The sequence below is a fragment of the Primulina tabacum genome, chromosome 9 (assembly GCF_025594145.1).
Source record: "Primulina tabacum isolate GXHZ01 chromosome 9, ASM2559414v2, whole genome shotgun sequence".
NCBI lineage: Eukaryota > Viridiplantae > Streptophyta > Magnoliopsida > Lamiales > Gesneriaceae > Primulina > Primulina tabacum.
Genome location: NC_134558.1, coordinates 4,643,871 through 4,667,156, shown reverse-complemented (window position 1 = coordinate 4,667,156; position 23,286 = coordinate 4,643,871). Strand labels below are relative to the sequence as shown.

The window sequence follows — 23,286 nt, the reverse complement described above, 5'->3', positions numbered from 1 at the left end:
TAAAATCCACAGGTTCTATTAAAAATTTTACAAATATCAATAAAAGTCCTACAAAATAAAACTACAAGATTATGTTAAAAAAAAACTAATCAGCAAATCTCTCCAACAGATACACATCTTATTGCTATATCCAAAGAACAAAAATTGATTTAGCTTTGTGAGATCTATAGGAAAAAAATCGCACATAACCGAAATAAAATAAAATAAAAAACTCAACTTAAGATTAATTTTTTAGATTATGTACTATTCGATTTTACTTCTTTCATTATAAAACTATATTTTCATCAATTTATCAATTTTATTATCATTTGTAGAAATTGTGATTTTTTGCTCGTATTTTAAGATTAATTTTATTTTATTATTATTATTATTATAGAAAATTCTATTTAATAACTAAATATATTATAGTATGTTTATTAAATTAGAAAGTAACAAACACATAAAATCAAAAATTGTTGAATAATATCCTTTTTGTTATTTTAAAAATAAAAAATATTTTTGACATCAAATATTTCATCGGTTTTTTCATGTTAAACTATTCCCAAACTAGGGATGTCAAAATCAGACACGACCCACCAACCCAATACGGTTCAATCCGAAAAAAATCATGTTTGAGTTTAGGATTTTCGGGTTCAGGTCAGATCGGGTTGGACCCAATAGCTGACCCAAAAAAATGATCGGGTTGGGTTGGTTCGGGTCAACCGAAAATTTTATTTTTTTAAAAAAAAACATAATTAATAAATATTGCCTACATTTTTATATATTGTATGTCTAAAAAATATTTATTGTAAATTTATATCATAAAATTTCATAATTTAATATTTATTTTGAACATTTTTTTATTTTTTAAACAATTGTTTATTTGATTTAGTAAATATACTTTATTTTTCTACAATTACACTTTCAAATTTAAATCATATATATGAGAAAAATTTTATTATTATGTATTTAAATTAAAATATTAGTTTTTTTTTGAATTTTCTTTAAAAAAAATTATAAAAAATTCAAAATCAGGTTATACGGGTAGATCGAGTTGATTCGGGTTCAGGTTGGGGTTGAGAGTTTTCTGGTTGGCTCGGGTTCGGATAGGGTTCGGGTTGAGCAATTTTTGAATAGTACTATTGCTCAACTCAACTCAACCTACTCAACTCACCCGAATTGACACCCTATCTCAACTGATACATGTTTATATTTTTATCAACAATTGGCAAAATCATGTATGAAACAAAAATAATTATTAAGGAGAAGGCACTGCTAATTTCAAAGGAATCCGATGGTACACAAATTAAATAACGATGTAAGTGTAATGAGTAAGTAAATAATTACATCATCATATAAAAGCCGCTTATTCTACTTAACTAAAAACAAGAGTTTTTATTTATTTATTTATTTATTTTGACATGAGTTCGATCTAAAAAAAAAAACCTAGCAGTTACATTTTAATTTATTAGATGTCAATAGCGAATTGAAAAGTGAGATCGGACTTTAGCTCAGGTGGTCTTCCTCTGGGTTTTGTTCATTGTACTAATATGAGTAGTGTCTTTATCTACTCAGCATATGACACGTGTGATGAGTGGATAAATCATGGTTACTCATTCAATAATGATATATGTATAATTGATCATGATTAATCACTCAACACATATATAATATGTTGAGTGAATGAGAACACTGTCATGTAGATAACTTCTATCAACCCTCTATATTTTCTCCCTAGACTCACAAATTAAAAGTTATGTTTGAAATAGACATGAGTCGCATTGATTTTGATTTTCTTTAATAAATAATCCAAAATTTATTCTCTAATAAAAATAAAGGGCAATTCGGTAATCCCAAGTGTACCAGTTCTAGCCCATGAAGAAAGAAGAAGCGTTTTATCATCCCAATCAAGCAATCGTGCTCTTCTTCCCATACAAAGAATCTCATTCTCTCTCCCGTTCTGCATAGTTCTCTCTTAGGCATCTTCTGATTAATGGGTCTCAGCCCTTGTAACTCTTAAACGCCCGAATCATCGTTAAGCTGCTGAAGTTCAACTTTATTGCGTCATTTGTCTTGAATTTTTCCTAAAGTTGTGCAAAAAGTGATGTGTCTTTGAATTTTTTTAATAAAAATTCAATCTTTTGAACAACAGCTATGGAGGGTGGGGTGTCAAATGGTGTGTCGAAGAACGAAAGGATTTCTGGTGCTCCTGAGGTTTTTGATTCCTTCTCGGTTTCGGATTCTTCTTCCCCGTCTTTTATAGGTGAATGCAGTATAAAAAAGTTACGGGTTTTGCATTTCTGTTATTTTTCTTGGGTTTCCGTTTTGTGGGCTGTTTCCTGCCTGCCATTGATCCCTTGTTTGTGATCTGTTTCTCGATCCAGTTGAATAATTTTTGAGCACCTTTTTGGTGTGATATTATTAACCTTTGATTTGAGAGATTATATTCTTCGTGTGGAGCTTGAGATTTTGCACTGACATGTATACAGACTATGTCGAGTCTTGATTTATGGTATCGGCGTGTTAAAAAAGGAGCTTTTTACTGAAAAATTTCATAGTTTCTAGTTAGAATTGAATGAGAAGGTTCTTGAAGAGACAATCTAGCTAGTTTTCTTTTTAGCTGCAAAACTTTTGGTTTAACGAAAAATAAGTATACGAAAATTTTAGAATTAGGCTCCTGATCTTGTAGGCTTGCTCTCTGATTCAGGTTCTACAACAATGCTGAACTTCGAATATATTCGAGGCAAAAGCAATTCTGAGAAGCTTTTCCTATCAAAGATTGACGATAAATCAGACAATGGCAACGAGGATTTTGATGAATGTTACCGACATCCGGAGAAAAAGAGGCGGCTCCTACCGGAGCAAGTCCAGTTACTTGAAAAAAGTTTTGATTTGGAAAACAAACTTGAACCTGAGAGGAAGGTCAAGCTTGCTAACGAACTCGGTTTGCAGCCTAGGCAAGTAGCCATTTGGTTTCAAAACCGACGTGCCCGGTACAAAATGAAGAAGCTAGAGAACGAATACGACTCTTTGAAAGCAAGTTTCGATCTACTCAATGCAGATTATGAAACCCTTTACAAAGAAAATGAGAGATTGAAGATTGAGGTATGCAATAATTAAACATCTTTGAAGTCCTTTGTGTAAAATACCGCCTATTGCTATGGACCGACTTCTCTAGCAGTGACGAAATCGTTTGTTTAATTCTCACAATATCTGTGTCACGATAGGTTCATTTTCTCAAGGAGAAGTTGCCCGAGATGGAACCGTTTGATCCCATGAGCCCACTGGATTTACAACCAAAGCAGCCAATTCTTGCACCAAATGCTGCAACAGCCATGGCCTGCAAGCAAGAAGATGCATCAAGCTCTGCGAGGAGCGACGTTTTCGACTCCGACAGTCCACGTTACACGGATTCGGTTTTGGTGGCCGAACCCACTGATTCTTCACATGCTACTGAGCCATACGCTTCTGATGAAGATGACAATATCAGGACGAGGCTATTGCCATTGTCATCATGCTTGCCCAAACTTGAACTTCAATCTTATGATGATTTGCAGCCGAATTCATGCAATTTGGGGTTCCCTGTCCAAGATCAAGGCACTTGGCTGTGGCAATGTTGAGTTCATATCTGGCATCGGAAAGTGTTCTTTTGGATTAAATACGATTGTTTTGTGTGTGTTATTACCCATATCATGTTGGAAATAACGTGTGGATCTCAAAATATGTTCTTCACAACATATAAAGATGGTTGCCATTTTGTTAAACATGATGAAAAGTTAAAGTTGGGATAGCATGAAAGTAGCTTCTTGATTCTAACCGGAGTTCATATCAACTCTTTTAGGCGGTCTTCGCCATGGTTCTGAAATTTACGGTTTCGGTCTTGGATCTGGTTCTAATTTGGAATTGGAAACGGACTACTAGGGTATGATCAGGTTCCAAATTCCAATGACTTTGGTACAGTTTGTAACGAAATTATTTGTAAATTACGTTAATCACATAAATCGCGAGCAATTGAAGCTGACCTCACGAGATGTTCAGATCTCAATTCCATGGTTATCAGGAAACAGTGGTCGGGTATACGTTTAGACGGGAAAATAACGTTTAGAGCAATGTCAAAAACCAGAAAAACAAAACTCTATCTTGAATAAATGATTTTTCAAAACCTTTTATTTTTAAAAAATTAGATAAAACTTCCCTAGTATTGCAGTTTTTAAAACATAAGATTTAAAATACTTTTAAATTTTAATGCTAAATATTTAGAACCCAAAATTAGTACACGTAAACTTATGCATTTATTTAATTGTTAATTTACTTATTTAATTTTTGAAATGATTTTTTTTATGATGCTTGTGTAAGAACCGGATTTTTCCATCTTGTAATTAAATAATTGTAAGGAAATTTGTTTAGCATAAGACTTTATTAATAAATAGGATATGATTATGGGGAAATTAATTGTTGGAAATCTTAATTACCAAGTCAAAAATACCTACAATAAGGCTAGCATATTCTCGAAAATATGCAAAGGGATATTCTATATTGGGTAGAGACCATCCTAGACTAGAGGAATTAAGGCATGGACCTAGCAATTTTCGAAATTATCACATACAAGAATAAACTATAAGGAAATTGGAAACAAATCCCATATATTAGCCATCATATTTTTCGAGAATGACAAGAAAATTTGGAGCCAATATTAGGAGATTTGATATGATTTTTGGTATGATTTTTAGTGCCAAATTTAGCTCCACCCTCCTCCCCTATAAATAGTGCATCAACCCCCCTCATTCAACACACATAATTTCGAAATCCTAGAGCTGAAAAACTCGAAAATTCAGCAACTCTCCCTAGCCAAAATACTGCACAAAAATCGTCCCGAAAATCGTCAAAGAAATCGAGCCGGAGCGCTACCCGGACGAGGAGCGCGAAGTGATCCAAACCAAGCCGTTCACTCCACGGTTTTTTAAGTACATCCAAACATTGTAAGTGGGCTGTTTCAAATTTTTTTTTATGCACATGAAAATTTCGGTTTTGTAGTTTAAAAATACGGTCGAGTACCGTCGTTTTGTCTATACGTTTTTACGAACTTTTGGTACGTTTATGTTTGACACTGTGAGAATTCCCTGAAAATGGGTGGAATTCCAACATATGGCCCTTAACAGTGGGATAGAACTGTTTTATGGCCCGCCCCCTTAGAGGATTAAAACTTAGGGACTGACGTCAGTAAACCGTTAAAGGTGAAAAATCGCAGTGTTATTATGTTATGAAATTTACGTTACGATTATGAAAAGCATGATGTACGTTTATGATATGTTTTGAAATTGTTATTAAATTGGTTATGTTGTGTTCAAAGTCTCCCATTTACTGAGTATTCCCAAAATACTCACCCCCCTTACAACCCTTCCCAGATAAGTCCGAAGAACAGATTGAGGAGGAAGAATCCGAGCAGTTTTGGGGATGGTGAATGCTCAAGGAAATCGATTATGTTTAAGTTATTATTTACGTTTCCGCATTAAAACTCTGTCGTCTTCTTTAATTCGGTATTGTAAAGACAATTGTTATTTCATTGAGATTATGATATATAAACTGGTTTCGGTTTATACTGTGCTACGAAAGGCTTGTTGTTTCGATTGTGTGATTGTTAAACAACGCCGGTGTCAATCCCGAGTTTCGGGGCGTGACAGCTTGATTTATGATTTGCATTATTTTAAATTAGTGCATGTTAATTTGATGCACGTTAAAATATTTTTTTGAGTTTTATGTTTCAGAAGAATATTCGATACGGGATCGGAAAAAGAGATTGGAGACGATTTAGGCGTTGTCTGTTATTGCGGTATTTTATTTCAAGTCAAGGAGATTGATATTTTAAATTATTTATAGAATTTTAAGCATTTTAAAGCCTAATTTAATTAATTAAGTGAATTTGAGATTTTAAACTTTTCAAAAATACTAAGTTGAGTAATGTGGATTTTTAAACCTTGTAAATTATTTTATTAAACCTTTGAGTAGGGTTAAATAATTAGATTAGTAGTATTTTATCCCTAATTATTTAACTAAGTATTTCTTTAGCCCCTAATTAATTAATTAAACAAAATTCTTACCTAAACTATTACACACCCATCGGCACACACTTGGCATTCTTGCTTTTGATAAGAAACTAGGGTTCTTAGAGTATTCAGCAGCCAACCTTTCCCCTACAATTTTCTTCAGTAGACTCACGTTTATTTAGCAACAAGAATCGTGCCGCAAGTCGTCTCGGATCGGTTCTCGCATCTTCTCGCTTCGTTATTAGTCGTTTCGTGAGTTTAAATCATCGAGGCATGTATAATCTTTCGTTTTTCGCATCGATCTTGCACTGCAAGAAAAATGATTTTCCGCAGCACATCATCAACAGCGTGCATTAAAAGCACGCTGCGAATAGTACTTTTAACGGCGTGCATCAATATGTGCGCTATTAATATTGTTGTACTTGACAGAAATAACGGCGTGCATTAAAAGCACGCTGCGGAAAATAATATCTGCAGCGTGCATTTATGTGTGCTGTAAATATTATATACTTTTCGCAGCGTGCTTTTAATGCGCGCCATTAATAACATATACATTAACGCCGCGCATTAAAAACACGCTGCGTAAAGTAATATTATATACTATCCGCAGCGTGCAATAATGTGCGCTGTTAATACCCTATACATTCACGGCATGCATTAAAAGCACGCTGTTGAAAATGGATGCGAATTTTTAAATTAGCAATGGTTTTGGTCAAACCGTCGCTAATTTAACATTTGCGACGGTTTTTGAAACCGTCGCTATCTTTATAAACGGTAAACGTAAACCGTCGCCGATTTAAAGTCGGCGACGGTTTTTAAAAACCGTCGCTCATAGCCGTAAATCAGCGACGATTATATTTAAAATGTCTCTAATAGCGACGGTATGATGGAAAACCGTCGCTAATAGTCGCAAATTATCTATAAATATCCGATTTCCGTTCCACTTTACTCCACACCACTTCACAATACTTAAAATTTTTCTCTCTTATAAGATTTTAATTTCGATTTAGGTACATTTTTTTGTTTCAATTTTTGGTTAATTTTTTAAGTGTTAGTTAAGATCATCAGTCAATATATCATAGTTTTATTGTAGTTTTTTTTAAAATTTATTAAATTATAAAAGTAAATTTTTTTATTTTTACGTAAACTTTAGCGACGGTTTTTAAACAGTCGCGAAATGTAGCGACAGTTTTGTAACCGTCGTTAAATTTAAATGCCGTCGTTAATTTTGCGACGGATAATAAACCTTCGTTACTTTAGCGATGGTGTCTTCGGTTTTAAACTGTCGCCAATTAGCGACGGTTTTGTGAAAAACCGTCGCTAATATTTAGATTTTTTTGAATATCAACGGCGTACATTGCACGCTGCGGATAGTTATATTAACGGCGTACATATACACGCCGTTGATAATTATTAACAGCGTGCACATGTACGCTGTGGATAATCTTGAACTTTCAACGGCTTTCAATTTCGCAGCGTGCAATGTGCGCCGCGGAAAGAGAATTTGCGTGCTGCGAAAAGCCATATTTGTTATAGTGTTGTCATAATAAATATTTAGATGTATATTGTATGAAAAATCTGTATATGTTATGCAAAAGCGTGAGAAAAAATGTTTGAAACGATTTTGGATCAAAATTTTAGATCTCAAAACCGAATCTATTTTCATTTCGAGTACTGTAAATTTTCGATCAACTTTCTGGAAAAACAATCAACATATAAAACGTATTACTCTTTGATACCTTCGATTCGACAGTAAATTCGTAATTTTCGGACAAGAAACAAGTGAGTTATGATTATTTTCGTGTGACTGCTCAAACTGTGACGTTTTTAAAAATATGTTCTTCATGTTTCTTGAGTTATTTGGTTGCAGGATTCGTTGGGAATCGCCGAGTAGTCATTGCTGCATTTTGGTGTGTCATGTGTTGTGATCAAATGCTAGTTGATGCTTCGTTTCGAGTCGGTAAGGTTTTGGTTTCAATAGAAGTCGTAGGGAAGTGAATAATGCCGAATTTCGAGTTTATGGGATTGTGATGCGTTGTGGTTGTGTTTCATTTCTTGAGGAATGTTTGGGGCATTTGTATGGGTTTGAGTCAATGTCTTAGCGTCTTAGGATGTGTCTCGATGGGTTGGTTCGAGTCGGTTGGGCATGGCTTAGAGTTTGGATCAAGAATCGTTTTTGGGAAAATGTTTCGCAGGTCGGGTGCCGCGACGCTGTCCTCGTGGAGCCGCAACACCAACGTTTCAATGTTTTTAGCGCCATGGTGCTGCCCGTGTGGCGCCACAGCGTTAGCACTTCGGTGCTGTTAGCGCCGCAGCGCTGCATGTCTCGACACTTAGGCGCTAGTTCAGGGTTGTTTGTGTTACTATTTTGGGCAGTCTTGGTCTGTGTCTTCCATTGTTTGGGGAATGTTTATACTTCATATTGGGATTGTTTTTGTGGATCGATGTTACAGTTTAGTATGATGGTTGAACATGGTCAAGTTCCGAGTGGTCTAGAAAGTCACAAGTTATTTAATTATTTTGGTAGTGAGTACGATTGACATGATTAAGTTATAAAATTTGAGTTGCTTGAAATAAGTTTTAGCATGTGCAGCAGTAGCCCAAGTGAGATCCAACGAATCCCTCAACGCTATGTAAGTATGTTCGACGAGCAAAAGAAAATATTTTATATTTTTGAGGTATGCTAATTGTCTTGTGACAAAATATGAATGGGTTTGGAAGCCAGGAGAACGTGTCCGGGGACCTCTCCACCGAGGTAAAGTATGACCGGGTTTTGATCAGGATTGGAAAGCGGTAAAGTATGACCAGAGACCAATCCACCCGGTAAAGTATGGCCGGAGATCTTATGTATGTGGTAGTGGACATCTCTGCCAGTCCAGTACTGTGGTTTAGTCTGATCAGTCGTCCTATGTTATGAGTCACTTGCTTTGAAACATATTTCTACACAAAATGATGTTGATGATTCATGTTTACTTATGTACGATGCAAGCACGTTTATGAAAATGTTTATGAATTGATGGCACGTCTATTTTTACGTATGTATGTTCAAGATTTAAGTTTGTATGCGCTACTTTAAAATGCATGTGGTTGTATTATACGTTAATTTCTATTCCCAGTTTATACATATTGAGTCTTTAGACTCACTAGACTTGATCGATGCAGGTGATGACGAGTTTGAGGAGACGAGAGGCGGAGACCAGTGAGATGACTCGGACTGGGCGGAGGACTAACTTGAGGACCACTTAAGTTTTAAGGATTTCTATGCATGTTGAACTCATTTACTCTGATTAACGAATTACTTTTTGTTGTTTTAAACAAGCACTTGTTGCAAGTTTGTTTACATTCTAAATATTTGATCAAACATTTTATTTACAAGTGTATTTTGTGAGGTTGTTAATTATTTAAGAACATTTTTATTTTCCGCAAAATTTAAATAGTTTAAAAGTACGGTACGTTACAAAATAGGCGTGGACACGGGTCGGATGTTCGGGTTTCAGGCAGTTTGGTTCGGGTACCCAATTTGGTCGAGTAGTGTTTTGCTATCCGACTAGCCGAATACCCAATCGGTCAGATTCTAGTAGGGTTCGGGATCAAGTTTCTCTTTTTTTAAAATGAAATACTGGCCAAATAAGCTTCTGATTCCTATCCCTAGAAGAAAAAAAAATTATCACATAGGTAATAACAACCTAAAAATAAGAAATTAGTTATTAGGTCATTATCATTAAATAAGCACTAAATTTCAGAGGAAAGAAATAACAAAATATGCAAATAATACTTCAAAAATAAGTCTCATACTTCACGATTGAGAATAAAAAATCATAATATCAAAACCTCTTGGAACTTTCAGTGTGTCGTCACGAGTCAATGCATCTTTAAGAACCCTGACATCTGCTAAAGATCTCTCCCACCCCGTAAGTGCATATACGAACTTCATGTCACGGTCGCAAACCCCAAGAACGTTGACTGCAATAGTACCTTTTCTTGTTCTATATCGTGCCTTGTCCATGGTAGATACATGTACACTTATATATGTTCCGTTCAATGCACCAAGACATCCCAGTACAATTTAATGATAATAACTTCACATCAATTTAACTATCACAAACTTCATACATGAGTAGTTCAAATGTTTATTTTGTACAAGTTGTTAAAAATGGTTTTACCTTACCTTGAACCATTTCCAAGATTCATTGTGCAAGAATCATTGACAGGGGATGGTTTAACCAATAGTATAGGATGTAACATGAGAATTGATCGGAGGACTGATGGAAATGGGTGTTGATTGTGTGGCCACTACGTACATAGTCATGACCAACAAGTCTATTTTTCTTGTGATGAGCCAATACAGTCAGAAACATGCTCACCTTCTCTTCAACATAGACATATCTAGATTCGACTAGTCCTCCAACATTAGCAAGTAACACAATCGTACAAATGCATTCCTATTCATTCGCAAGTTCACCACACATTGAACATCTCATATTTGAATAATCATGTGCAAATGGTTCATTTGCACATTTATTCTTTGTGTCATGCTATAGGACACTGTTGTTCTACGCGTCTTGTAACGTCGTTTTACACATAACTTCAGTCCATGTCGTCTCATGAGTAACATAATCAACAATGATCAGCACATGATTTGGTGCAGCATCACAAAAAGTAGAATGTGTCTACGCATAATGGTCATCTATCGAAGATACACTTCACAAAAAATTAAAATTTAAAATGTGGTTAACTATGCATTTCAAAAAACCCTTCAATAATTACAGTTATTGTAAACGAAGACAATATTGTAGGTTTAACAACAAATTTCTTGTTTACCGATGCTTATTTAAAAATACATCAAAACATACTTCAAAACAAATTAAAATACAATACGAAAATCATTGGTTTCTTCACTATTAACAAAATCATCACTCTTTAAAAAAATTTTCGATTACTTTTACACGGCCGTCTTTGACATTGTATTAAGTAAGAAATTAACAGATGTTTATTCAAATTTGGTTTACGATTAAAATGAAATATAACATAAATGAAATCGAAAACAAGCTAGGCAGAAGATAACCTTACAAAAGAAAGATACAATGGTTGCCTCAAACAGAGAAACTAGAAACACAAAAGAAGACAAGATTGAAATCAGTACAATTTCAACCCAAAATGGAAATCAAACATCAGCTTTCATAAAACATAAACATAAAGAAATGTCATTTACCGACACAGTGAGATTCTCTTCAGATTTCTCAATCTTTCGCAACTGACAGCAGCAAAATGTAACCTAACAAAACTAAATTTTGACAATAGCTTCTGCAAATACATGTTTGAAACAAATTATTGCAACACTATTTACCTGATTTCTGAAGATTTCGTCGCAGACAACAAAAACCTAAGTCATACCCCTTTCTTCGTACGTTGTTGTTTAGATGGAGGAAGAATCTTTTTGTTGGGTTTCTTGGTTGGGAGAAAGGGTATTATAGGAAAACATACGTTTGACGGATACAAGGATTAATAATATTGGGCTCAATCATGAGTTTATTTTAACCAACGTAATACAGTCTAGTCCATTGGGGAGTACATAGGCTGAGTTTAATAAAAAAGTTAAACCAAACGTTGGATTACCATGAAAAAATGAACACAATCCTACTGAATCAATGCAACCAAACTCTGCCTAAGATTTTGTGCCGCAAATATATATTTTTAATATTTTGAGTTCACACTTGTGTGGATAATAACTATATTGAGATATTTTAATTTAAAAAAGATATTAATAGATATGACTAAAATATTATATGATAATGCTAAAATTCATGAAAATTTTGATAATTGTAATTAATGATCATGCCAAGAAATGTAAAAATGGAAAGAAATATATTTTGAGAAAAGTTTAAAAAGGAAATTATGATATTTAATTGAGTAGGTTTCTTGTGAGAACGTCTCATAGGTTTATGTCCATGAGAGGAATCGACCCGACTCATATCTACCTTGAAAATAATGTTTTTAATAAATAAATAATATTTTTCATGAGATATATCGGGTCGTAAATGTGGTTCACAAAATTGAATTATGAGACGTATTATAAGATTTTTTGTTTATTTAATTTTATTTTGCGAGTGAGAAATGAATTCCAGAAGTGGAGAACAAATGTTGCGTGGATTTTTCTAAAATAAACAAATGGGGCATCAATTATGACGAAAATTAATAGAAAAAAGGGGATAAAAGAGTGTGAATCCTGACAAATATGAAGAAAATGGGGATTGTTACCCCTACAAAACTCAATTTTTTTAGGATTTATTCCAATGTTCTTCTTTATGACACGACTTTTTAGCCTATTTTGGCTTACTTTACGTTATAGAGATCGTGACATTTTGTTTCCCGATATTTCATTTTTATTAAATCTAAGCACTTTTGGTAAAATAATACGTCGAAAATAAAGGAATTTATACGACATCTCTAAAAAAATATTATCCTTGACATGATTTGATTTATAGGTAATATGGAAGTAGAAGAAATTGAAAAAAGATATTGAATTTATTCTGACATTTACAATTTCACTTATATTTGTGTCAGAACTCGAGTGTAGTCTCGGATTTTTTTGTGTTGTAAGAAGGATGTGAGACCCATCCACGGGTGACCAATTTAACGAATTTAATGTGAAAGTAGTCGTAGCAATTTGGTGTCCACACGCTTGGAGATGACTATGTATTGATTAGTCACAATTGGGAAGTTTTGCTATAAATGCTTGAATGTGCTTGCACTTATTGTGCCTCAATTTGTAACTTGCTAACATATGCTAATCTCATGGAGGCTCGATAGCGATACTTGTATTTTAAATAATAATTTGAAAAATATCATGTTCATGTATAATAATATTTTTTTTAAAAAAAAATAGATTGTATTTCCTTATTATATCAATGGAAGGGTGAACAAGATGGAATGATAAAATATGCATAATAAACGGATAATAAATTGAAATACATGAATTATACATGCAAAGATGTATAACTTTATCACAAAAGTTCATATGCGACCATCTCACGGATCAATTTTATAAGACGAATCTTTGGCCCGAACTGACCATTGAAAAATATTTTTTTTATGTCAAAACTATTATTTTTCAGTATACGTATTGTTAATATTGGAACTTAGACCTAACTCAACTTCAAAAGCTAGCTCAAGGAGGGAGGATTGTCCAAGTCCAAATATACAACTCCCAAATACTTTATCCAACTGATGTGAGACAACTAACACACCTCACTCACTCCCAGAAATGAACATCTGGAACGTGAAATTTACGAATAACCCAATTATGGAAAGAACGGAAGGCCAACTATGGGCAGGCCAATACATAACGGTGGAACCTGAGCTCTGATATCGTGTTAGGATTAGAGCTTGAACCTAACTCAACTCCAAAAACTAGCTCAAGAGGGGAAGATTGTCCAAGTCTATATATGCAACTCTCATGGATTTTATCTAACCGATGTGAGACAACTAACACAGACCCCTCACACCCAGGAATGAACATCTGAAACGTGAAGTTTACAAATGACCCAATTATGGGCAGAACGAGTGTCCCAACTATGGGCAATCTTGTTAAAGTAGATGCCCTGCAAGCCACTTGTTGGCTGAGGATTTTATTGACTCAGTTGTAATGAACAATCTTTATTTTAATATAATTCATTATTTCATGGTTTGTTATTTCTTTATCTGTATACACATGTTATCAAGCATAGATAAAGATCTTGATTATACTTTAATACAAATGAATCGTAATTCGATGTTGAAACTCATTTGTAAATACTGTATGATCTAAATTCGTTCCTAGTCGATTCAGCCACCTAAAACATGGATAAAGGTCGCTTGAGCTCGAGACTAGCATATGTGATATTGTGTACCGCGTTTCTGGGTAAGGGCATAGAGATGTCCAAACATGCAGATGGGTAGTCATATGATGATTATATCGAACAACCCTCCCTCGAACTTTCCAAGTGGTTATCATTCATCGAGAGGATAATTTTGTGGTTATGATTGTACACCATTAGTCCTTACGACCCGGGACAACACTGAGGCTTTATATACTAGGGTTGTGCTTTGACTCGTTTACCGGCTCCAGGAGAGTCATCAGGTGACGAACTTGGGTACAATTAAGACACATATAGGAGCCAGTGCATTGTAGTCGGGAATTCACCGCTCACCTACGGGTGTGGATATCCTATGTGATCTGATGAAATAATAGTGCATGGAATATCTGGCCAGAGTATGAGATGTACGTTGGAGAAGGAGTTCTCCAATAGTACATACGATGCCACTATTTATATGTGTCACATAGTTATCGAATTATTATGCAACCCTCGATGAACCAAAGGTTGCAGATTCGATCGGGATATATGAGATGAAGGGACCGTACTGTACGTTAATAATAACCGACTGGTTCTTGTAGGCACTATTAGTGATACCTAGGGAATCATGGGGCGTTGCTACTAGACGCTCTTACCATGATTCGATGGGTTTAATCAGAAATATGATTTCTAAAAATTTCATGATCAATTTTTGATACATAGAATGAGGCAAATTAGGGTAAGCTCAAATAAAGGATTATGTCCCGAATCACAAGGAGTTGTGAACTAACGGCTAGCTGTATCCCTGAACCATTGAAGATCACACAAACACTGGATCATTTGATTCAGTTGAGAGAATAAATTCAAGGAGTTGAATTTATATTATGATATAGTAAATTCAAGGAGTTGAATTTTGTGATAATTAAATTTTGAGAAAATAAATTCAAGGAGTTGAATTTATGAGATAGTAAATTCAAGAAGTTGAATTTATAAAATTTGGATATAATAAACTCAAGGAGTTGAATTTATAAAATTTGAGGATTTAATTTATTAAACTCAAAAGGTGAGTTTAATAAATATTAAATTTTGGAGGTGATAAATTCAAAGAGTTGAATTTATAATTTAAATATTAAATTCAATGTTGAATTTATAAGGGATTTAAATTAAATATAATGTGTACATGTATAATGGGCTTGTATGAGTACAAGTGCAACATACATATTATTCAGGTTCTTAATTGGACTTTAAAAGATTAATTAATTAATTAAACTAGTTGGACTAGAATAATTAATTGATTAAGCCCATTAAGTATTTAATTTAATTAATGGGCCCTAAGCTTATATATATGTGTATTAGGCTTAGGGTTAAACACAATTCATTCACAATGTTTCGAAAAATCCTAGCCTCCAAAAGAACACAATTTTTGAAAATCACTCTCCTGTCTCTCTCAATTTTCAGCCCTCTCTTTTGAAAAAAAGTTTGAGCCGTTTCTCAAACTTTGATCTCCAACGTAAAAATATATTCTAATTTTTCTAGTGCAATTTAGAAGAGGAATAAATATTCCAGTCATGGAAGGCTGAAATAGTTGGAATGATAAAATATGTATAATATATGGATAATAAATTGAAATATATGAATTGTAGAGGCAAAGATGTATAACTTTATCACAAAAATTCATATGCGATCATCTCATGGATCAATTTATAAAACGAATCTTTGGGCCGATCTGACCATTGAAAAATATTTTTTTTATGTCAAAACTATTATTTTTCAGTATAAGTATTGTTAAGATTAGAACTTGGACCTAACTCAACTTCAAAAGCTAGCTCAAGAAGGGAGGATTGTCCAAGTCCATATATGCAACTCTCAGATATTTTATCCAACTGATGTGAGACAACTAACACACCTCACTCACTCCTAGGAATGAACATCTAGAGCGTGAAGTTTACAAATGACCCAATTATGGAAAGAACGGACGGCCAACTATGGGCAGTCTAATACATAATGTTGGAACCTGAGCTCTGATATCGTATTAAGATTAGGACTTGAACCTAACTAAATCCCAAAAACTAGTTCAAGAGGAGAAGATTGTTCAAATCTATATATGCAACTCTCAGGGATTTTATCTAACCGATGTGAGACAACTAACACACACTTCTCACACCCAGGAATGAATATCTGGAGCGTGAAGAATACAAATGACCCAATTATGGGCAGAATGAGTGTCCCAACTATGAGCAATCTAACACATAACGGTAGAATCTGAGCTCTGACTGATACCATGTTAAGATTGTAGCTTGGACCTAACCCAACTTCAAAAACCAGCTCAATGAGGGAAGATTATCCAGACCATATATACAACTCCCAAGGATTTTATCCAACCGATGTAGGACAACTAACACATCCCCCTCACTCACAGGAATAAACATCTGGAGCGTGAAGTTTAAAAATGACCAATGGGCAGTCCAACACGTAACGGTGAAACCTGAGTTTTGATACCATTTTAAGATTGGAACTTGGACCTAACTCCACGCAAGGATTGTCCAAGTCCATATATGCAACTCTCATGTATTTTATCTAACCGATGTGAGGCAACTAACACTCACCCCTCACACTCAGGAATGAACATCTGGACTGTGAAGTTTACAAATGACCCAATTATGGGCAGAACGAGTGTCTCAACTATGGACAATCTAACACATAACTGTAGAACCTGAGCTCTGATACCATGTTAAGATTGTAGCTTGGACCTAACCCAACTTCAAAATCCAGCTCAATGAGGGAAGATTGACCAGACCATATATACAACTCTCAAAGATTTTATCCAACCGATGTAGGACAACTAACACATCCCCCTTACTCACAGAAATGAATATCTGGAGCGTGAAGTTTACAAATGACCTATGGGCAGTCCAACACGTAACGGTGGAACCTAAGTTTTGATACCATGTTAAGATTGGAATTTGGACTTAATTCAACGCAAAAAGGTAGCTCAAGGGGGGAGGATTGTCCAAGTCCATATATGCAACTCTCATGTATTTTATCCAATTGATGTAGGACAACTAACAAGTATAGATCAGGTCGACCCGTCTAATGGATATGGAGAACTCGAGTCAGACATGGATGCAACAAAAGTGAAATTTTGGGATAAGATGAGGCCTTAAATACAATTCTTGTTAAAAATTATGCAAAGGGAGTCCTTCACGCTATTCGTGAGTGCTCCGGTCAAAATTTGTCTCGAGCTTGAATTGATTGATCTCGAGTCGAGTCGAGTTCAAGTTTTAATTGTTTCTACTCGAGTAGCTACACACACATAAATATATGATTTAAGAAATATATTTCATTTGATACTAAAAGCTTGTTCTACTGCAAGAGTTGAAACGAGACAAACTATAATTTCTTTTGCCATATATACAAAATTGGATATAGTTGTGTTTTTTACGACAATCATCGCAATATGTTGAAAATGTACTCATCTGCATCATTAAAATCAAAAGTAATGGTAAAATAATTATCAAGTTCTTGATTGGAACTTGAGGATCCTCATAAACGTTTCGTCCATTCTCTTACTAAAAGTTGTACTTTAATAAATCGAAAAGTGATATTATTAGTGGTAGTATATTGTGGTTCATGTGGAACAATTTGTCCACCATATTTGATGTTCTATTCATTATAAATATAATATAAATGAGTTATAATATTAAACAAAATCAATTAGGTAAATGAAAACGTTTCCATAGTAAGATATATAGAATCATAATTTAATATTTGGATTTCTTTAAATCATCTAGTTTAAGTCTATGATATAAAACAAAATAACATAAAAATATTTCAGTAATTTCTAAATTTTTTTCCATTTTACTTTCATGCCATTAATACATTGAATACAACATCATCACTAAATTTAACATGTGCACTAAAAATACCTGCAATGTTGCAATAATGTATTAAAATTAAATCAGAAGTAGAATGATAAATACTGAAAAATTGGTCACTAGCATAATTAAACACTTTTAAAATTTCACAAATATTTGTTCTATTAATTCGAAAACAAATAATTATCACGAGCTTAAACATGTTGATAAAAAAAAATATAATGAATTTTTATATTCAAAAGATGATAATAACAATGTATATGTTGATTGTTGCACAACGACCACGTTATTTTGACCGTTGATCATCAACAACAACAAAAATCGAGGCCGTCTATTTCACAGCTCGAGGGGACTACGAAAATAGTGGGGCTGCCTCTCGCTAACGGTTTGTTTCAACCTACCCGTGCAGGCACTGCCTGCACGGGCAATGAACGGCCCGGATCACTCCACATGAGTGATCCGGGCCCACCTCCCTGTAAAAAGAAAAAAAAAAATTGGCTCGAAAAAATCCGAGCCGTTGGATTAATCCCTGCAGGCAGTGCCCGCAGGGGTAAGGTCGACCGAACCCTCGCTAACCAGCTTCGGTATTTTTCCCTTCAATATTGTTCGGGATGCGTCAAACAGCTACTGATCGTTTGAATTTAAACTTCTTCGATGCGTTTTGATTTGTGGATTTTTCGGTGGCCGTTTCCAATTACATTATATCAAATTACCTAATTTTTTTGGATTGACTAAATTCAAATGAATCTCGAATCCGTTGCATATCAATTTAAGTATTTTTAATAGTAATCATGATAAATTCATCTGACATTCCAATTTATAAAATTTGGGAGTATATTTCTTGTGATACGGTCTCATAAATCTTTATTTGTCAGACGGGTCAACCCTACCAATATTCACAATAAAAAGTAAGCAAAAACTTGTGTGAGACGGTCTCACGGGTCATATTTTGTGAGACAGATATCTTATTTGGGTCATCCATGAAAAAATATTACTTTTTATGCTAAAAGTATTACTTTTTATTGTGAACATCGGTAGGGTTGACCCGTCTCACAGATAAAGATTCGTGAGACCATCTCACAAGAGACATATTCAAAAAAGTAATACTCTTAGTATAAAAAGTAATAATTTTTCATGGATGACCCAAATAAGAGATCCGTCTCACAAAATACGACCCGTGAGACCATCTCACACAAGTTTTTGCTCAAATTTGGAGTTGGTATACCGTCTCATGAATTATATTCGTGAGACAAGTAAACCCAATTCATACATATCATAAAAATAACATTTTTCATAAAAATAATATTTTTTCATGAGTTGAGCTAAGTCGGATATTTATCTCATAAATTGATTTGTGAGACGATCTCACAAGAGTTTTTGCTGTAAAATCCGAGAACAATCTTTGAAAAAATTGTATAAAAGTTTTTATGGGAGCCATGATCATCACACACATTCTACAAATAAATAAAATTTTGAAATAATAAATTATTAAATTCGAAGCAGTACAGTGAATATCCGAACAAGCAGGCTTTTTCTAACGGGTTTAAGCCCTAAACATCGAGGAACAAACAAACGGAGCATCGTTTGAATTACACATTTAACCCTCAGTTGCATTTCCTTTTGGTGTTCTTAATCCATAAATAATTGATACTAGGAATTTACTGTTGGGTCGATAAATCAGAGGATATAATTATTCATTTTGTGTTTCAGTAATATCAATTAATTTGAGAGTGCAATTTTATTCTTTTAGTGGAGTAGAATAAGATTAATAAATTATTTTGATTAATCATGAGTTGATTGGATCAAATTAGTTTATTGGAGCTTAATTTAATTGAATCCGACCAGGTCCCTTTGGTGGCTCTAATATAAACTCGGATAAATTATATGAGTTATAATTTATGGTATATGTGGGATAAATTTATCTGGACTATATATTACATGGAAGTTTATCATCGAATCTTCTAGATATGGTCTAATATATTCTGTTCATTTAAATTTATATTCTAAAAGATATTGTCATTATCTTTTTGTTACAAGATATCACAAATATATTTTATATATATGTGTGATATTGTAACTTGTGACCACACACAATCCTACGTTAAGAGTTTGAGAGAACACCGGAGAAGGCTTGGAGGTTTGGAGCGTAGATCTAGTGCAGAGAAATATCGGAAACACGCTTCAAAGGTAATCTCTATTTTCTGTGTGCTGTAATTAATTGATTCGTGTTAAAATACGTAGAACAATTGATCCTGTGAAGAAGAGTTGATCGAAATCACAAGAAATCAATTTTTGTGATCCGATCTCCTCGATCTTGGCTAACATATGGTATCAGAGCCACGGGTTTTGATATTGTTTTGCGTATTTCAAATTAATTAATTATTTATGCATGTTTTAGTTTAAAGCGGTGTTAGATTTATGTGATTGTGGTTTGAATGGATTGATTTAAATTTTGAACAGTTTATGGCCTTAGTTTTTGGTGAAATTGTATTTCGTATTTTCGAGTCTGTAACCAAGGGGGTGGATTACGACTCCATGTTTCCCCTTGTTATTTTCATGCAATTTTATTGTATTTTTTCGGATTTGGGCCTTTCTGTTTCTGATTAAAAAACTGGAGGGCCGGATGCAATTCAATTAAAACTACAAGGACTAGACGGAAATTTCGTCCAAAGCATTCCAGGGACCAGAGTGCATCTTCTTCAAATCGTCAGGGACCTGTTTTGAAAATTCCGAAAACCACCATGAAAAAGCATATCTGGGTCGCGTAATCGGAAGCACGCGACCGTGAGGATGAGGAATGAATGCGAAGGTGATTTGCGGTCCTTCTCATCGCGTTGTTCTTCACGGTGGAGCGGCGCGGAGGAGATGCGAAAAGATTCAAATTTTCGGCGCTGGATCTGGAAAAATCGAGCATATGTTTTTCCGATTTCGAATTGGATATGGTGTCTCGATGGTTTTTCGGTGACCGGCGCAGGTGGAGATCTTCACTTCCGCAAGATTCCAGCGAATCCAGCGGCGGCGGCGGTGGCGGTGATTTTTCTGTAGGGTGAGATGCAGAAGACGGGTCGCGGGCTATGGGTCACGGGTTCGGGTCATGGGCTTTCGGGTCGGATCCGAAAATTATTCATGGGCCAAACCATAATGCTGGATTTATTACTTGGGCTGGAAATTTTTTTGAAAAAAATTGAAGTATTGGGCCAATTTGGGTTCAATTAGATCTTTAATTTTTTTTTTGTGTCTAGGTTGGGCCATAAATTTGTTCTTGTTTAATTATTGCTTATATTTGTCATTCATGCATCATGCCATGTAGATTGCATAAACACCGCTTTAGGTACTATATTGTCATGCATAAAATTTTATTTATTCTATTTTTAGAGAATAAATATTTTGATTAATAATTGAACTATTTTAAGAGTTAAAATAATCATGATTTTATTAATCGGATAAAACCCAAAATTAAATTTAAATATTAAGTGTGAGAGGGTATATTTTAAATAAACCCACGGTCTCCCTTAATAGTCCATTAGTAAGAATTGTGTATGCCTCGTGCCAATTTTATTGGTCTCCCTATAGGAGGGCTACATTGTTTTGGTTACTTGATTGGACCCATTATTATTTTATAGTAAAATTAATTATGACCACCCTATAGGTGACATAATTAATTTGGTACTTGATAAATAATTAATTTAAGGGTGTACACTTAAGTCAATGATATTGTGAGAATTTCCTATAGAATATTTTTACAATATCTTTTGATGGCAAAAATCAAGCAATACTAAATTAATATTGCATGAGTTGCTAGATATATTGAATTTAGTGGGAGGGTCTCAGCCTAGCTATAAATAACATGTTTTTTCCTAAAGAAAAAATTATGTATTTTGGAGTTTTAGGTAAATTGCTGTGTTGTAGTAGTTTTTGGGATCTACAAATGCATTTCATGCATAACATATAATTTTATTTATTGCATTGCTCATTTAAATTTATTTTAATTTCAGAAAAATGACTGGAAATTCACTGTCTATGATATTAACCAACAACCAACTAGTCGGAGAAAATTACATTGATTGGAAACGTAATTTATTGATTGTCTTAACTGCGGAGAAACACAAGTTTGTGCTCAATGAACCCTGTCCATCGATGCCTACGACGGAGTCCACAGTAGCTCAGAAGCAGGCTTATGATAAGTGGATCAGTTCTGATGAGATGGCCCGTTGCTACATTTTGGGATCCATCTCAAATGTGCTGCAACAGAAACATCAGAACATGGACACTGCTACAAAAATCATGGATAGCCTCCAAGAAATGTTTGAGCATCAAGGACGTCAGGCACGACAAGCAGCCATTAGAACCATTATGAACATGCGCATGAAACCTGGGACGCCCGTGAGAGATCATATGCTTGCATTGATCGCTCAGTTTAACGTGGCTGAGGTGTTAGGGGCTGAAATCAAATCAGAGACTCAGGTTGACATGGCACTTGAGACTCTCCCTGAGATGTTCTCACAGTTTAAGGTTAGCTATAACATGAATAAGCTAAACATGTCCCTGACTGAGCTGATGAAGGAACTCCAAAATGCTGAAAGTGTTCTTAAGACTAAAACTGGTGATGCATTTGTTGTTGCTTCTGCTGGGTCATCTTATTCCAAGCCGAAAGGTAAAAATGGGAATAAAAGGAAAAAGCCCAACAAGAAGGGTCCACAACAAAATGAAAAGAAGGTCAAGGTAGAAGGCAAGCCTAAGGGAAAATGTTTCCACTGTGGAGAAAAGGGTCATTGGAAAAGAAACTGCCAAGGATACCTAGCTTCCAAGAAGCAGGCTAGTGGTGAGTTATCTTTTTATTGAGTCTTGTTTAGTGGTTGATTCTACTGATACTTGGATTGTAGATTCTGGAGCCACTAATCATATATGCAATACTTTGCAGGGGTTCCAAGTAACAAGAAGCCTCAATGAAGGGGAACATACTCTAAGAGTTGGCACAGGGGCTGTGGTGTCTGCAAAAGCTGTTGGAATTGTTTATCTTTATTTTTCGAATAATAAACATTTGGTTTTAAGACATTGTTATTATGTTCCAGAGACTAGAAATTTGATTTTGTTGCTTTATTGTTTACACAAGGATATTATGTCTATTTTTCACAAATGGTGGTTGATATTACCTTGAATAAAGCCCTTATTTGCAAGGGACATTTGAATAACGATTTATATGTCTTAAAACATGATGACAGCTCTTTGCATCACATTGAATCCAACAAACGAATTAAATTGTTTCCCACTAATGAAACTTATTTGTGGCACTTGAGACTTGGTCATATCAACCTTAATAGAATTCAACGGTTGGTAAAGGATGGTCCTTTAAGTAATTTGAAGGTGGAATCCTTACCTGTATGTGAATCCTGTTTGGAAGGTAAGATGACTAAGAGGTGTTTTAAATCTAAAGGACATAGAGCCAATGAAGTTTTGGAATTAGTGCACACTGATGTATGTGGACCAATTAGTGTACAAGCTAGAGGAGGATTTGAGTATTTTATCACATTCACTGATGATTACTCTAGATACGGT

The 23,286-nt window shown here is 34.6% G+C and overlaps 2 protein-coding genes across 2 annotated transcripts; both read left to right on the top strand.

Annotated features, from left to right (window-relative positions):
* The first annotated feature begins 1,849 nt into the window (after window positions 1-1,849).
* On the top strand, window positions 1,850-3,763 carry LOC142504543 (homeobox-leucine zipper protein HAT5-like). Its single transcript, XM_075617388.1, has 3 exons — window positions 1,850-2,242; window positions 2,687-3,084; window positions 3,207-3,763. Exons 1-3 carry the CDS (start codon window positions 2,134-2,136, stop codon window positions 3,597-3,599), a joined length of 900 nt encoding a protein of 299 aa, XP_075473503.1. The 5' UTR covers window positions 1,850-2,133; the 3' UTR covers window positions 3,600-3,763.
* Window positions 3,764-20,949: 17,186 nt separating this feature from the next.
* LOC142556452 (uncharacterized) lies at window positions 20,950-22,804 on the top strand. Its single transcript, XM_075667916.1, has 2 exons — window positions 20,950-22,552; window positions 22,652-22,804. The coding sequence occupies exons 1-2, from the start codon at window positions 21,730-21,732 to the stop codon at window positions 22,678-22,680; spliced, it is 852 nt and encodes a 283-aa protein (XP_075524031.1). The 5' UTR covers window positions 20,950-21,729; the 3' UTR covers window positions 22,681-22,804.
* The last annotated feature ends 482 nt before the right edge of the window (window positions 22,805-23,286 follow it).